Consider the following 16,397-nt stretch of genomic DNA (forward strand, 5'->3'; position numbering starts at 1 on the left):
AACCCCCTTTGGGATAGATTTTCCCCAGCTTAAATGGGACTGTTTATATAGGGGTCCCTTGCCCGGTGCTGAAGTGCAGCCACCTCTGGGATGGAGTGTTTCATCTAGGGTCAGTTTAAGGCCTGGACTGGGGGGCCTGGTTCCATGGGCCCAGAGCACCCCCTGGCCTGGGCTTGGATGCGAGCAGATCTTTTCTCCGCTCCTCATCCCCCACCCCAGGTCTAATGCATCCCCAAGCCAGCGCCAGGTAACGATGGCGCCATCCCAAGTCAAATCCTGGTGGGTGGAGGAGGCAGGGAAGTGGCAGAGACAGAAGCGGGGTGTGGGGAGGGCAGACCAGAGGACCCCCTCCTGGCTCCTACTGGTCCGACTTCAACAGTCAGTCCCCATTTATGCCTGGGGTGGGGGTCAGCGGTGAGCTAGCAAGAGGCGGAAGAAGAAAGATCAGGGAAAGGGGAACTGGATCCGACAGGAACCCCCCATCTCTTCTGTGGGGGGGGGTGTCCAGGCACCTCCCCCCACCGTGCCAGGGGGAGCATTTAGACAAACCCCACCCCAGCCCATCTCTTCTGGGGGGGGTGGTGTCCAGGCACCTCCCCGCACTGTGCCAGGGGGAACATTTAGACAAACCCCACCCCTAGCCCATCTCCTCGGGGGGGGGGTCCAGGCACGTCCCCCCATCCCTGCCAGGGGGAGCATTTAGACAAACCCCACCCCTAGCCCATCTCTTTTGTGGGGGGTGGGGGTGTCCAGGTACCTCCCCCCACTGTGCCAGGGGGAGCATTTAGACAAACCCCACCCCTAGCCCATCTCCTCGGGGGGGGGGTCCAGGCACGTCCCCCCATCCCTGCCAGGGGGAGCATTTAGACAAACCCCACCCCTAGCCCATCTCCTCGGGGGGGGGGTCCAGGCACCTCCCCCCTCCCTGCCCGGGGGAGCATTTAGACAAACCCCACCCCTAGCCCATCTCCTGGGGAGGGTGTCCAGGCACCTCCCCCCTCCCTGCCCGGGGGAGCATTTAGACAAACCCCACCCCTAGCCCATCTCCTCTGTGGGGGGGATCCCGACAGGCCACCCCCCTCACGCCCCTCCCATCCCTGCCATGGGCGGAGCCGGGCAGACCCCACCTCCCCAGCAGCCAGCCCGGCCCCCGGTGGGGGGCGGGGCGCGCCCATCCCCGCTGCCCAGCCTCTGGGCTGGGCTCCGATCGCTGCTGGTGGTTTCGCCTTCTGGGTGGATTAAATATCCCCGCCCCCCCCCCCCCCCCGCCGCTCGTTGGCTCCCGGCCCAGCCCCCCCCGTTTTGTGTGTTGCGAAGCAGAACGTGACTGAGGCGCCAAGCGGCTGTTATGCAACCGGGTGACCCAGTAACACACATTCCGTGCGCCGGCTGCAGGGACCGGCCGCCACCGCCCGCAGGGACCGGCCCGGCTCGGCCCGGCTCGGCCCGGCCCGGCCCGAGAGGTACCGAGCCCTGCCCGCGGTGGGGGGCCGGGGGGTGTCGGGTACCGCGCGCGCGCATGGAGGGGGGCGCGTGTGTTTGCCGGGGTGTCGTGTGTGTGTGTGTGTGTGTGTGAGAAGTGTGTTGGGTGGCTAAGAGTGTTATGTTTTGTGTATTTCGGGTGTGCATTGTGTTTCTTCTGTGTGCAGTGTGTATTGTATTGCCTCGTGTGTGGGGGGAGTGTCGTGTGTGTGTTTAAGCTTGTTGTGATTGTATGATGTGTTTCGTATGGTTGGGGGGGGTTGTGTTGTGTTTTCCGTGTTATGTATTGTATTTTGTGTGTATTGCATGTTGTCTGTGTAATGTGTTGTCAGTCTAAGCATGTTGTGTTGGTATGATGCGTTGTGTATGTTTTTAGGGGGTGGGTATGATGTATGTATTCTGCTGTGTGTGTTGCAGGTTGTCTGTATATTGTGTATGTCCTGTGTTGTGTGTTCTGTGCATAAGCATGTTGTCTGTGTAGTGTGTGTGTGATGTGTTTTTTTGTGGTTGAAGGTGTGTACGTATTGTGGTTTGTGTTGTGGGTGTATGTATGATGTGTTGTGTATATTTGGGGGTGCATTGTGTATGTGTTGTGTGGTGTGTGTATATGGTGTGTATGTAGTGTATACATATCATGTTCTGTGTATATGTTTGTCTTGTGTGGTTATGTAACTGTGTTGTGGCTGTGTGTATTCCTGTTGTATTTCTTGTCATGTATATATGTTGCATGTATGTAAAGCAGTATACGTGCATTGTGTATATCTCGAGTGTGTTTCATGTGTGCTTGTAGGTATGATTCACTGGTGCTCTGTTGTGTGTGTATCTATTGTGTGTTGTGTCTGGATACACTGTGTGCACATGTTCTCTGTGTTCTGTGTGCGTGTAATTATGTGTGTGTGCATCTGTTTGTGGTGTATATGTGTGTTCCCTGGAGTATCCTTCCCACAACGCTCCCCGAACTCTCCTGTATCAGGGAATCGGCCCTGCTGGATCAAAGCCCTGACAACACACACACACACACACACACACACACACACACACACACACGCTCTCTGCCTGTTCATTCCCAGTCACTCCCCTCAATCCTGACCTACTTTTGCTGGGTGTGTGTAGCAGGCACAGCCAAGCCAAAAGGAGCCAGGGTGGGGTGGGTGTGTGAGGGAGGGAGAAGGTTTTGGCACTCTCTGCTGAGGGTGAATTTGGCCCTTTGGAGGACACCCATAAATTTGGGGTGCAGGGGTGTATTGTGAAGCAGCAAAGTTGGGGTCCCGGCATCTCAAACCAGGGGAACGCTGCCTGGGAAGTGTGGAGTGAAGTTTGTGCGTGAACACACACACACTTTCTGTGTACGCAGAACTCCCCCTTCTACACACACACACACACACACACACACACATCCTCCAGTACACCCACTTCCTCACACCTCCATCTACGCACACATACAGACACCCCCCCCACACCCATTGTCTATGTACACACAGACACCCCCCAGTATCCTCACACCCCCATCTACACAGATATCCCCAGTACACCCTCACACCCCCATCTACACACACACAGACACCCCCTCCCTACACACACACTCTCCATATTGCACCCCTCTCCCCAGGTTTACATGGTGGTTTTCCCTCCCTGCTCCGATCCCAGCTAGCAGGGGCGGATGAGGTCGTGAGGGCCAGGTCTGTGGGGCAGATGGAGCTGGAGGCACTGTTGTGTTGGGGGTGGGCATAGGGACAGGGTCTGATGCAGCAGCAGAGGGAAATGGGGGGGGGGGCGTGTGCCCATCTGGTACCAGCCTGAGATAGCTCAAATCTGCCCCCCAGTCCTGCTCTTTCCTCCTCTCCCCTCACAGAGTCAAACCAAAGAGCAGTGGGGCAGCGACCCACCTCGACTCTCCCCACCTGGCTGGGCTGAGCCCTTTGGGGCAGTCTCTGGATGAGGGGCCCCGATCCTGGCTAGTGTGCGATGACGTTACATTAGCTAGCTGGGCTCATACTCCACCAAGGTGACGGGCGAGCCCCAGGCTGCCACCAGGCTTTGTATGGGGGGTGGGGCACGGTCTACACACCCATGGGGGCCTCAGATTTATAGCCACAGGTCCCATGGGCCATGCAGGGATCCCAGCTTTATCTCGGGGGTTGTCTCTGAGCACCAAATGCTGCTGAGCGGGAGATGGGGTTGGGAAGAGTCTCCGGGTAGCTGGTTAGGGGAAGATTGACCAGTGGAACTCCCCACCACAGGATCAGCTCGGCTCAAAGGCCAGGGCTGGGGTTGACTTGAGTCCGATCTTCCTGTGATGCTAGGGAGAGCCTATCACCGTGGTATCTGGGCAGATGAAGGGGCAGGTAAATTGGATATCCTCTTCCTGAGGCCTTTAAGCAACCAATGCCCACCCCACTCTAACCACTTGACCCTACTGCCCTCCTGGAGCTGGGAACAGAAGTCAGGAGTCCTGACCCCCTTGTTCTCTCCTGCTTTAAGCAGTAGACCCCACTCCTGCCCCCCAAGCTGGAACAAAACCCTGGAGTCCTAACTCCCAGCCCCCGGCTCTGACCACTTGTCCCCATTCCCCTCCCCGAGCTGGGAACAGAACCCAGGAGTCCTGGCTCCCATGCAGCTAGCACTGAAAGCTTCCCCTCCCCATTGTCTCATGGGGTGACTGTCCCACCCCCATCCCCATGGAGTGAGGGTAGCTCAGCGCTGGGGGGGTGGCGGGATCCTGGCCGGCCGGGACGTGTGGCTCGCGCTCTGTGCTGTTCCCAGAGCAGGGGACAGGCTGGGTGTGGGGCTGATAACAGCACAGGGCGGGCGGGGCCAGGGCTGGGATCAAAGGGTTCAGAGCGTTTCATGGCTGGGAAGGTGGCCTAGGGCTGCTGGCTCTGGGAGGGCAGTGAGACTGGTGGTTCAAGCTGGGGCCTGGGACTCCTGGGTTCTCTCCCTGGCTGTGGGAGGAGTGGGGCCTGGTGGATTAGGGTGGGGGGCATACAGGGCTAGGTGGGCCCATGGGCCTGATCCTGATCCCAGGCACAGGGAGGGGTCAGGCAAATATAGGCTGTATGGGCCCGTTGCTTGGCTGGGTCCAGGTCCTGGCGAGGGGTGAGGAGCCAGGGCTGGCCCAGAGGCCTCACCAGCCAGGGGGATGGTGCCATGGGGAGCGATGGTGCCTCTCCAGCCCCGCCAGGGACAGAACATCCCTGCGTGGCAAGCGAGCGGGGCGCTCTATAAAGTTACATCGGGAGGCGCTGGAAGCCTGGGGGAAGGGGCTGTGCTCCTGGGGGCCGGTGCTGCGAGCCCTGGGCCCAGCCATGGGCTGGCAGGCAGGACTGACTCCCCGGGGGCAGGATGGATCCAGCCACAGCCTTGTCTCCTCAAGGGACTCACCCAGGGGCCCCAGAGTTTGGGGGGTGTACGGTCCTTCGGGGGGGGACACATGGACTGTGGAGAAGGATCCTGGCCAAGCTGGGATGCCCAGGGCTTCCCTGAGTCAAGAGGGTGGTGTGCGGCTGGGAATCCAGACTCCCCGATTCTATCCCTAGCTCAGGGAGGGGAGTGGGGTCTAGTGGTTAGAGCTGGGGGGCCAGGACACCTGGGTTCTGTTCCCAGCTTGGGAGGGGAGTGGGGTCTAGTGGTTAGAGCTGGGGGCCAGGACACTTGGGTTCTGTTCCCAGCTCGGGAGGGGAGTGGGGTCTAGTGGTTAGAGTAGGGGGGCTGGGAGCCAGGACGTCTGGGTTCTGTTCCCAGCTCTGGGAAGGGAGTGGGGTCTAGTGGTTAGAGTACAGGTGGCTTTGGGAACCAGGACTCCTGTGTCTCTACGTTGCATTATACCAGCTGAGGATCTGTCCCCTTGTACTAAAAAGCCCCTCCTTTGTTAGCAGCAGGCCGTGGAGGGGTGCACGGGGGATTCTGTGTGTGGGTTTGACACCCCCTAACACCTCCGCAATCTCTCTCACACACACCGCCACACGGCAGGGTCCCTGTAGGAGGCATTGGGTGTTGCTCAAGCTGTGGCAGCATAGGCTCCTAGCTCTGGAGAAGACTGGTGTGATCCTGGGAGGGCAGTTGCTGTGACAACACACTTCTCCCATCGCCTGGGATCTGATTCTCCTGTGGCTTGCCCCCATTGACCTTGGGAGAGTCACTCCAGAGTCACACCCGAGCTGGGGATAGTTCCTTCTCAAACCCAGCTGGGGCCTTGGCAAGCAGAGATCCGCCCCATTCCTGACCCACTCCCTCACCTTCTGCAGCTCGGGTGATGTAACCCCCGGCCCACGCTGGCTGCCATGGGAACGCCCCGGTTGGCCAAGGCAGATGCTGAGTTGGTTCCTTAGCTCTGGTTTCATGGGTTAGTAGGGCAGAGCCGCGAGGGCCGAGCCTGAGCAGAACGCAGCGGTGGGTGGGCGGACTGCATGCAGCTACCTCCTGAGAGGTACCTGGGGGCACGTATAGGCACCGAGAAGGAACGTGAGGGGGTAGGGAGACAGGCGGACCTGTCACCAGCTCACCCAAAATATGGTGTGTGTTTTTCTAACGCACCAGCTCCTGGAGTCATGTGACATAAGAGGACCTTAGTTTTTGTTTACCTTTTGGTAGACTGCTGTTTATTAGGTGTAATATAGTGAATGAGCATTTCATGTGCTGGGTGCTGCGCATTATGTATTAGGTGTATTACGGTAGCACCCCGGACCCCGTTGTGCTAAGGATGGATGGATGAATGTGTATGGGGATAGATGGATGGATGGAGGATGTGTATGGGGAGGGAGGGATAGGAGGGATAGATGGATGATGATGGGGTGTATGGGGAAAGAAGGGTGAATGGACAGACAGACTGACCAAAGTAGCCCAGACAGACTCCCTGGGAGCCGACTTTGCCGGAGGGGGCTGGTCTCTGCCTTTAGGTAACCCGGTAGCCCAGGGTGACGACACAGAGCTGGGAAGTAGGTCAGCAGTGCCCTTCATACCAGTGCAGCCAGGCGATGCCCAGACTTGCCCTCACCTGGAGTATGCACCCGGACCAGCCCACCAAGGGCTCCATGTGCCATGAGGACACGGGGCCAGTGCCTGGGGCGGATCCTCCCTGTTTGGGTGGAAATTCTCTTACAGCCTTGACCTAAAAAGAGAAGAAAACAGAGTAGGTGGTGGGAAGTGCAGGGAGAGACTCAGTGGAGAATGCCATGCTGCAGGCAGTTCAGTAGGGGGCGCTGTGGAGCAGGGAGCAGGATGGGGGCTTAGCAGGGGGGGCTTGTGGCTTGGGCACCGGACACCTGGGTTCTCTTCCCAGCTTTGTTACTGACCCGCTGTGTCACCTGGTGTCCCTGCCGCTCTCTCTGACTCAGTTTCCTCTGCTCTCCTGTGTCTACAACGTATATTGTAAACTCCGTGTGGCAGGGACTCTCTCTGATGCTCTTTGTGCAGCACCTAGCGCAGTGGGGCCCTGCTCCATGACTGGGGCACCTAGGTGCTACCGTAATACACCAAATAAATGACAAGTAAAGGAGGGAGGATTATCCCCCCGTTTACAGATGGGGAAACTGAGGCCCAGAGCGATTTAAGGGGCAGCAGGCTGGATGGTGGAACCTGGTGGCTTGGTGAGGGGCAGACGCTTTTGCAAACTGGGCCCTAAATAAGTTCTTAAAAATCTGGCCCCGGTCTTCCAAGGGCATGAGATACCTAACTCCCATTGGTCCCAAAGGTACCTAAACCCCTTTGGTGATCTTGGGCCTTGCCCCAGATCTCTCAGCACACCTGAGGATGGAGGCTGCATCTCCTGAATCTGCCGTCCACAGCTTCCACCTCCCGTTTTTCTCCCCTCCTGGCTCAGCTCCTGCTTAGATCATCTCTCCGGGCGGCATCGGACCCAGCAGCATGGAGCTAAGCCACCCAGGCCCCTTTGCTGCTTCCAATCCCCCCACTTCCTCCCCGCCCCATAGCCCCATTGTTCCTCTGACTTTCGCACAGAACTGCTTTCTAGGCTAGTAGGTTGCTGGCGACGTGCCCGGGCCTAAGCAGCGGCGTTGTGCAATATGCCAGCAGCGGACCTGTTTTGACTGCCGGGGCTGATAAATATTCAATGTTTACTGACCTATATTCGTAGTGCTCACATCTGCCGGCCTGGCTCGCGCGGGCGGGGGCGGACAGGCCGAGCGTGCTGCTCCACACACACACCCCGGCTCGGCCCAGGGGGTTGGAAATATTCCTCCCCGGGACTGGGTCAGTTGCACAACGGGCTCTTGTGACCCACTGGGCGTCCTGCCTTGTGCAACCCACCTCCCCGCTCCAGCCCCACTGGCCTCCTTCCGGGAAAGAGCCAGGCCAGGGGAGGAAGGAGAGTGGGAAGCCGCCTCGCTCTTTTCGTCTGGCTTTCAGGGCTCCCCTCTGCCCAGGGTGGACGCGCCCGGGCCGGCTGCCCTGCCACTGCTCGGACGTGCCACATTACAGCCGCCCTGGCAGTCAAAGCAGGGGTGCTGCAAGGTGGGGGTGTAGTGTGTGTGTGTGTGTGGCACTGTGTGATGTTGTGTGCATGGGGTACTGTGTGTGGCGGGTGCCTGGTGGGTAGGGGGTGTGGTGTGTAGTGTGGTGTTAGCTGTATGGTGTGTGTTGGGCGGTGTGTGATGTCTGTGTGGGGGGCAAGGTGTAATTGGATCCTTGTGCCGTGTGTGATGCGTACACGGTGTGCAATGTGTGTTGGGCCGTGTGTGTGTGTGGTGTCTCTGTGGGGTGTGTAATGGTAAGTGTGCAGTGGGGGGGGGGTGCTGTGTGTAGTTGTGTAATGTGTGCCATGTGTATGGTACAGTGTGGGTGTTGGGCAGTGTTTGTGTCAGGTCTATGTGGGGTGCAGTGTGTAATTGTGTGGGGTGTGCGTGCGTGTGGCTGTGCAGTGTAGTGTCAGATGTGTGATGTACACCGTGTTCAGTGCGTGTTGTGTGTTGTGCAGTGTCTGTGTGGGGTGCAGTGTGTAATTGTGTGGGGTGCAGTGTGTGATCGGTGTGCGCTGTGTGTGTGCAGCGTGTGCGGGGTGCAGCATGTACAGTGCGCTGTGTGTGATGTGTTTGCGGTGTGTGGTGTGGCGTGCGTGTTGGATAGTTGTGTGGCAGGCATTATACAGTGTGCGTCTGTGGGCAGTGTGTGGCGTGCATGCGGTGTGTTCACCCAGTGGGCAGTGTGTGCGTGCCGGTAGGTGCACGTGTGGTGCGCAGTGTGTAGCTGCGGGCACTGTCGTGTGGGCATGGTGTGTAGCTGGGCGCAGGGTGTGTGCATATGTAGTGTGTGTGCGTGCAGTGCGATGGGTGTAGCTGTGTGGTGTGCAGTTTGTACTGGTGCGGTGTGCAGTGTCTAGTGTGTGTGTGCAATGTGCACTGGGTGTGCACCATGTATAGTGTGTGTGTGTGCGGTGTGCAGCTGTGTGGTGTGCAGTGTCTGCACAGTGTGTAGTTGTGTGGTGTGTGTGTATGCCTGGTGTGTGGTGTGTCTCTGTGTGTGTGTGTGTGTGTGGTGTCTGTAGCTGTTGGTGTGTGTGTATGCCTGGTGTGTGGTGTGTGTGGTGTGTGTGTGTGTGTATGCCTGGTGTGTGGTGTGTCTCTGTGTGTGTGTGTGTGTATGCCTGGTGTGTGGTGTGTCTCTGTGTGTGTGGTGTGTGTGTGTACGGTGTGTGTGTGTCTGTAGCTGTGTGGTGTGTGTATGCCTGGTGCGCGGTGTGTCTCTGTGTGTGTGTGTCTGTGTGTGTGTGGTGTCTGTAGCTGTGTGGTGCGCGGTGTGTGTGTGTCTGTGTGTCTCTGTGTGTGTGTGTGCCTGTAGCTGTGTGGTGTGTGTGTATGCCTGGTGTGTCTCTGTGTGTGTGTGTCTGTGTGTGTGTACGGTGTGTGTGTGTCTGTAGCTGTGTGGTGTGTGTGTATGCCTGATGCGCAGTGTGTATCTGTGTGTGTGTGTGTGTGTCTGTGTGTGTGTATGGTGTGTGTGTGTCTGTAGCTGTGTGGTGTGTGTGTATGCCTGATGCGCAGTGTGTATCTGTGTGTGTGTGTGTGTGTCTGTGTGTGTGTATGGTGTGTGTGTGTCTGTAGCTGTGTGGTGTGTGTGTATGCCTGGTGCGCGGTGTGTATCTGTGTGTGTGTGTGTGTGTCTGTGTGTGTACACGGTGTGTGTGTGTCTGTAGCTGTGTGGTGTGTGTGTATGCCTGGTGCGCGGTGTGTATCTGTGTGTGTGTGTGTCTGTGTGTGTGTACGGTGTGTGTGTTTCTGTAGCTGTGTGGTGTGTGTGAATGTCTGGTGCGCGGTGTGTATCTGTGTGTGTGTGTACGGTGTGTGTGTGTCTGTAGCTGTGTGGTGTGTGTGAATGCCTGGTGTGTGGTGTGTCTCTGTGTGTGTGTGTGTGTGTCTGTGTGTGTGTACGGTGTGTGTGTGTCTGTAGCTGTGTGGTGTGTGTGTATGCCTGATGCGCAGTGTGTATCTGTGTGTGTGTGTGTGTCTGTGTGTGTGTATGGTGTGTGTGTGTCTGTAGCTGTGTGGTGTGTGTGTATGCCTGATGCGCAGTGTGTATCTGTGTGTGTGTGTGTGTGTCTGTGTGTGTGTATGGTGTGTGTGTGTCTGTAGCTGTGTGGTGTGTGTGTATGCCTGGTGCGCGGTGTGTATCTGTGTGTCTGTGTGTGTGTCTGTGTGTGTGTACGGTGTGTGTGTGTCTGTAGCTGTGTGGTGTGTGTGTATGCCTGGTGCGCGGTGTGTATCTGTGTGTGTGTGTGTCTGTGTGTGTGTACGGTGTGTGTGTTTCTGTAGCTGTGTGGTGTGTGTGAATGTCTGGTGCGCGGTGTGTATCTGTGTGTGTGTGTACGGTGTGTGTGTGTCTGTAGCTGTGTGGTGTGTGTGAATGCCTGGTGTGTGGTGTGTCTCTGTGTGTGTGTGTGTGTGTGTGTGTACGGTGTGTGTATTTCTGTAGCTGTGTGGTGTGTGTGTGTATGCCTGGTGCGCGGTGTGTAGCTGGGGCAGCCCTGGCACCCGGCAGGCCATGGCACACGCGTCGCCGTAGCGGGGCGGAATGTGGGGCACGCTGCCCGCTGGGCCCAGAGGCCTCTCCCGCCCTGCCCAGACCTGCTCGCCTGTGGCTTATGTAAGCGGCGGAGAGGGGTGTGACGTGCTGGGCCATGCTCCAACCGCCCTCCGTGTCCTTCCTCCTAGGTGTTCCCTCCTCCTCCTCCTCCCGGACCTGACACAGCTCCCGCCCCCTGCCCGCCTCACATCCCACAACACCCGCAGCCCAGCCGCGTCTCCGCAGCCAGCCTCCCGGAGCAGGACGCGGGGGCCGGGGGCCAGCCCCTTCCCAGCGCGGCCAGCAGGCACTGAAGGGACCCAGCCGAGCCTGAACCGCCCCCAACAGCGGCTCCTCCAGGCACCCAGAAGATGGTCCACAGGTCCCCAATGTACCTGCTGGCACCCGAAGGTGCCCATCGTGGCTTGTCGGTCGCAGCTGGAGGGCCATTCACGGCAGCAGCTTGCCTGGCCACCGGGCTTGTTAACTGCTTGGGCTGAGGAGCTAGTGAGAATCGTCTGTTCCAGTGGCAGAGATCTGGAGCGCGTTTTCCCTGTGGCAGAGATTCAGGGTGCAGTGTCCTGGTGGCAGACGTCTGTGGACCTATATCCCCGTGGCAGAGATCTGGGACACGTTATCCCCGTGGCAGAGATCCAGGGCACAGTGTCCCGGTGACAGAGATCCAGGGCGCAGTGTCCTGGTGGCAGACGTCTGTGGACCCATATCCCAGTGGCAAAGAGATCCAGGGTGCAGTGTCCCTGTGGCAGACATCTGTGGACCTATATCCCCGTGGCAGAGATCTGGGGTGTGTTAACCCCGTGGCAGAGAGTGCAGTGTCCCAGTGGCAGACGTCTGTGGACCTATATCCCCGTGGCAGAGAACTGAGGCGTGTTATCCCCGTGGCAGAGATCCAGGGTGCAGTGTCCCAGTGGCAGACGTCTGTGGACCCATATCCCCGTGGCAGAGATCTGAGGCGTGTTATCCCCGTGGCAGAGATCCAGGGCACAGTGTCCCGGTGGCAGACGTCTGTGGACCCATATCCCCGTGGCAGAGATCTAGGGCGCAGTGTCCCAGTGGCAGATGTCTGTGGACCCATATCCCTGTGGCAGAGATCTGGGGTGTGTTAACCCCGTGGCAGAGATCCAGGGCGCAGTGTCCTGGTGACAGATGTCTGTGGACCTATATCCCGCTGGCGGAGACCCACGGGTGAGTTCTTGAGCCATCTCTAACCTCAGCGTCCCGACCCTTCGCCGGCGACCGTCCTGGGCTCTTTGAGGGCGCCAAAGGAGTGTCGAGGGTCAGAGCAGGGGTGCCCTGGGTTCTATTTCTGGCCCTGCGATGGAGGGTCTCCGCTCGCCTGCCCAGTGTGTGGCAGGGGGCGTCCCCCCGGAGGGCGCGACGCCCCGGGCTCGGGCGCTGAAGGGCAAAGCCAGCGCCAGCTGCCGGCGCAAGCGGGAGTTCATCTCGGACGAGAAGAAGGACGCCAGCTACTGGGAGAAGCGCCGGAAGAACAACGAGGCGGCCAAGCGCTCGCGGGAGAAGCGGCGCTTCAACGACCTGGTGCTGGAGAGCCGGGTGCTGGCGCTCAACGAGGAGAACCTGCGCCTCAAGACGGAGCTGCTCCAGCTCAAGCTGCGCTTTGGGCTTCTCAGCACCGCCGCCTTCGTGGAGAAGAGCCAGCAGCTCAGCGCCGCCAGCCGGGAGCGCTGCGGGGGCAGCAGTGGCTACTCCAGCGCCTCCTCCCGGGCCCAGCACTCGGAGGACTCGTCCGAGACGGAGCAGCCCGGCCGGGACGCCGCCGGAGCCAAATACTCGCCGCGGGGCTCCCTCTCCGACATGTCCGACGGCTCCTCCCGGGACAGCCCGCTGCCGCGGACGCCGGGGGAGGCACAGGCCGTGAGCCGGGCCCGGGGGGATGACGGGGCGCTGCGCCCCCCCGACCCCCAGGCCCCGGCCTCCCGGGGCGTCATCCTCTTCAGCGCCAACGGCTTCACCGCGGTGGAGCCGCCCCGAGCCTGGGGGGTGCCGGAGCAGGGGGACGGGGCAGAGGAGGAAGAAGAGGAGAAGGCCCTGGGGAGCTATGCCCAGCAGATACCCGGGGGTCGCCATGGCGACTGTGAGGCCTATTGCCAGCAGGGGGAGCTGCAGGGCCCCCCCGAGCCGTATGGCTGCCCACGGGCTGAGGGCTATGGCGCCCCTGCCGGCTTCCTTGGGGAGGAGGCGGCGCGGGAGGCCAGGCCGGAGCCCACGGAGATGGTGGTCGAGCTGAGTTCCCCCTTCGCAGGTTACTCCAGCGAGGAGAGTGGGGAGGAGCCCGGCTGGGGGTGCCCGCCCGCCCCCTACCCGCCCGCCCCGGACGTCAAGCTGGCTGCTCTGCCCCACAAGCTGCGCCTCAAGTGCCGGGCCCACAGCAGCGGTGGCCAGGACCTGGGCCCTGAGCCTGGCGCCACCGGCTGCCAGCAGGAGGCGCCAGCCGACTGGGAGAGCGAGAGGCACGAGGAGATGGCGGCCCTGGTGCGGCAGGCACTGCTCCTCAACGGGCACCCCCCCCGCCGCCGGCGCCCTGGACAGACTGCTCTACTGCAGCCCCCTGCCCCCCTCAAACAGGCTGGAGCCCGGGGACTTTGCCGGCGGGTGGAGGGGCAGTTGCCACAATGAGGGTGCCAGGCCCATATGACGGTGCCCTCTAGCGGGGCACAGCCCTTGAACAGCGACTGCCTGGGCAGGTGACGTGGACAAAGCCAACACTGACTGTCCTGCTGGGCCTGGAGATCTGCCCGGCTGGGATCCGGTGAGCAGAGAGATCCCTGTTCTGCTGGGCCCAGGGATCTGCCCGGCTGGGATCCAGTGAGCAGAGAGATCCCTGTTCTGCTGGGCCCGGGGATCTGCCCGGCTGGGATCCAGTGAGCAGAGAGATCCCTGTTCTGCTGGGCCCGGGGATCTGCCCGGCTGGGATCCGGTGAGAAGCAAAATCCCCGTCCTGCTAGGTCTGGGGATCTGGAGAGCAGCAGGTTCCACTTGGCTGAGCTCACAGATTTGGGAGCTGTCAGACGGTTCCCACCAAGCTGAGGTCTGAGCCCCATGTGCTGGGTGGGGCTGGCCTTGAAGGGGGAGGACCAAGCAGGATCTCCTCATCCCCCCACCCCCTTGGCTTTGGAGCCCCCAGGATGGTGACAGCGGGGTGCAGCCAGGGCCTGGGACCAGCAGCCTCCCTCGTCCTGGGACTGTCTCACCAGCAACGCCGCCAGCCAGCTCTCTTGATGCCAGTGGGATTCACTGGGGGTGGGGGATTTTCTGAGTCGGGGAACATTTGATGAAAATAAAACTGTATCTTTTTAAAAAAAAAAATCCAAATAAATGTCCCAAAAAGATTTTCCGAAGTGTTGTGGAGCCACTGTGGGGGGAGGGTGTGGAATGAGAGAAGGGAAGAAGGTTGAATGGATGGATGGATGTGTACGGAGGGAGGAAAATAGATAGACAGAGGGGGTGCGTGGGGATGGATGGATAGATAGAGGGGAGTGTGGCGATAGGCTGTACGGGATGGATAGATAGAGGGGTGTATGTGGATGGATGGATAGGTAGGTGTGTACGGCATTGGATAGATAGATAGATTGCAGGGGTGCATGGGGATCGACAGAGAGGAAAGTGTATGGGGATGGATGGATGGATGGGTATGTGGGGGCATGGATGGATGGTTACATAGGGGAGGAATGGTACAAGCTGCACCCCCTTGGCTGCTGGAGGGGTTGGGGTGGAGCCAGGAGGGGGCGCTGTGCTTGCAGGTGGTGGCTGGTCCATACGAGGTGCGTCTCGGACACCATGCCTCCCCGTATTTTCAGAAGAGGGGGTCTGGGTCTGGTTTTTGCTCCCCATCCCCTTTTGAGGCTTCAGATAAGGGGGCCCCATGTTAAGAATCGAGGGGCTCTGCGGCCTGAACCCCTGGTGATGGGGGGGTGTTAGAGCAACTGTACCTTGGGGTATACCCCAATACCCCCCCCCGTACCCAGGGGACAGCATGGAGCTGTGCCCTGGGACTCAGACACCCACCGCAGCGAGAAGGGTGTAACCAGGAGACATGGGAGGAAGCACAGCAGTGCTGCCTAATAGTCTGAGTGCAGCCCAAAGAGCCAGGACTCCTGGGTTCTATCCTTGGCTCAGGAAGTAGAACCCAGGAGTCCTGGCTCCCAGCTCCCCTTCTGCTCTAACCACTAGACCCCGCTCCCCTCCCAGAGCCAGGAGTCTCCCCATGGCAGCCTCAGCAGGCGGGGGAGGAGGGGTGCTGGCAGGGGCAATGTGTGGTGCGTGGGGGGGCAGGTACGGGGGCATCTCTCCCTGCCGCTGCTCCCCTGGTACTGTGGTTACTATTTGGGCCAGCACGGGGCCTGGCTGGCATCTCAGCATTAGTAGGTCAGGCAGCTAAAGTAGGGCAGCACCAGCACCCAGAGGGCACCCACATCAGCAGCCATAATTGACAGCGCGGGGGAGGGAGCGTCCGGTGCAAGCCACAGGGGTTGGGGTGGGGGGTGAGTGCCTGTGTGGGTCAAGGGAGCATCCCAGTTCTCCAGGGGAAGGAGGGGTGGTGAGGGCCTGGGGATAGATGGCGGGGTACGTTCCACACAACATACACAACATCTCCCACAGAAACACAAAATACAGATAACAAAACTCACAGATCCAACGATCCCCTACGCAAAACAGCACAGAGACAAAACACCGTGCACACACGCACAAAACAACACACAAAAGCACCAAACACCATGCTCACAAATACACAACACACACACACACACACACACAAAACGACACACTTTATGTAAAATACAGACACACACACCACAGACAAAATAAATCACTGCAAAAAACACACATGCTCATGAAAATAATACATGTAGACACACACACAAATTCAACCAAACACACAGCACAGACAAAAACAATACCCATGAAACACATTCATGTGAAAAAACACGCAGATGCACACACACACATGCATGCAGTGCGCACAATGTAACACAACCAACCTCCCACACATGACACACAGCACCCATACCCCCTCTCCAGCTCTTGGAGGAGGTGGGTGTGCTGGGGGTGGATACAGCCCTGGGGACCCCCCCCTTACAGGGACATTGCACCCCAAATCCTGCTCACTCCGGGAGGTCAGCTAGGAAGCTGGGGGGGGGGAACCCCAATCCCACTGGACTGGGTCTAAGGGAGAGGGCCAGGCCAGGGCCTAATCCAGCTTCCTGGCTAGGCCTGGGGCAGAGGCTGTGGCCCAGCCCCACACACATAAGAACTTGGGTGAGGGGCAGGGGGACAGCCCAAGGGATCCAGGAGATAAGTGCTCCCTTCCCAGAGCTGGGGATAGAACCCAGGAGTCCTGCTCCTAGACACCCCCCGCCCAACCCCAAGAACACAGACAGGCTCAGAGCTGCCTGTGTCCCCACATTGCTCCTGCCCTGGAAAAGCCGAGTCCCGTCCCCCCCACAGTCAGGGCAGGATAATCCCCGATTAACGTGGGCCGGAAGAAAGCACCAGAGAAAGTAGGTCATGAGCTCCCCCAAGCCCCGGCGGCTGGGCTCCAGCTTGGCACCACCAGTGCCCGTCCTGTTGCCATGGCAGTCCCTTCGCATCCTAGCCACTGGGAGGGAGGTTTCATGGTGGGGGGCTCATCGGTGCGGGGTGGAGAGACGGGTGGGGTGGGGATCAGTGATGGGGAGAGCCTGTGACAGCCCGGGGCAGGGGGCTGGGGAGGCTGGGAATGGGTGGGGGGAGCCCAAGCAATGCTACAGGGCTGGGACCGCTGGGGGGAGGGACCCGTAATGCTGCGGTGGGAGATGGGGCACCGGGGTCCCATAGGATGCAATAGTGGGATTGTGATTGTGGGGTGCAGAGCAGGGATCCCC

General features: G+C 59.6%; 1 protein-coding gene across 1 annotated transcript; it reads left to right on the forward strand.

Moving 5' to 3' along the window:
- Positions 1–6,744: 6,744 nt before the first annotated feature.
- LOC140900926 (uncharacterized) lies at positions 6,745–13,865 on the forward strand. The gene is given in 3 exon segments (XM_073318928.1): positions 6,745–7,950; positions 10,644–13,038; positions 13,040–13,865. Coding segments are annotated over 2 exon segments (1,338 nt in total). The 5' UTR covers positions 6,745–7,950; positions 10,644–11,832; the 3' UTR covers positions 13,172–13,865.
- Positions 13,866–16,397: the final 2,532 nt, after the last annotated feature.

Source organism: Lepidochelys kempii, chromosome 20 (assembly GCF_965140265.1).
Source record: "Lepidochelys kempii isolate rLepKem1 chromosome 20, rLepKem1.hap2, whole genome shotgun sequence".
Lineage (NCBI taxonomy): Eukaryota > Metazoa > Chordata > Testudines > Cheloniidae > Lepidochelys > Lepidochelys kempii.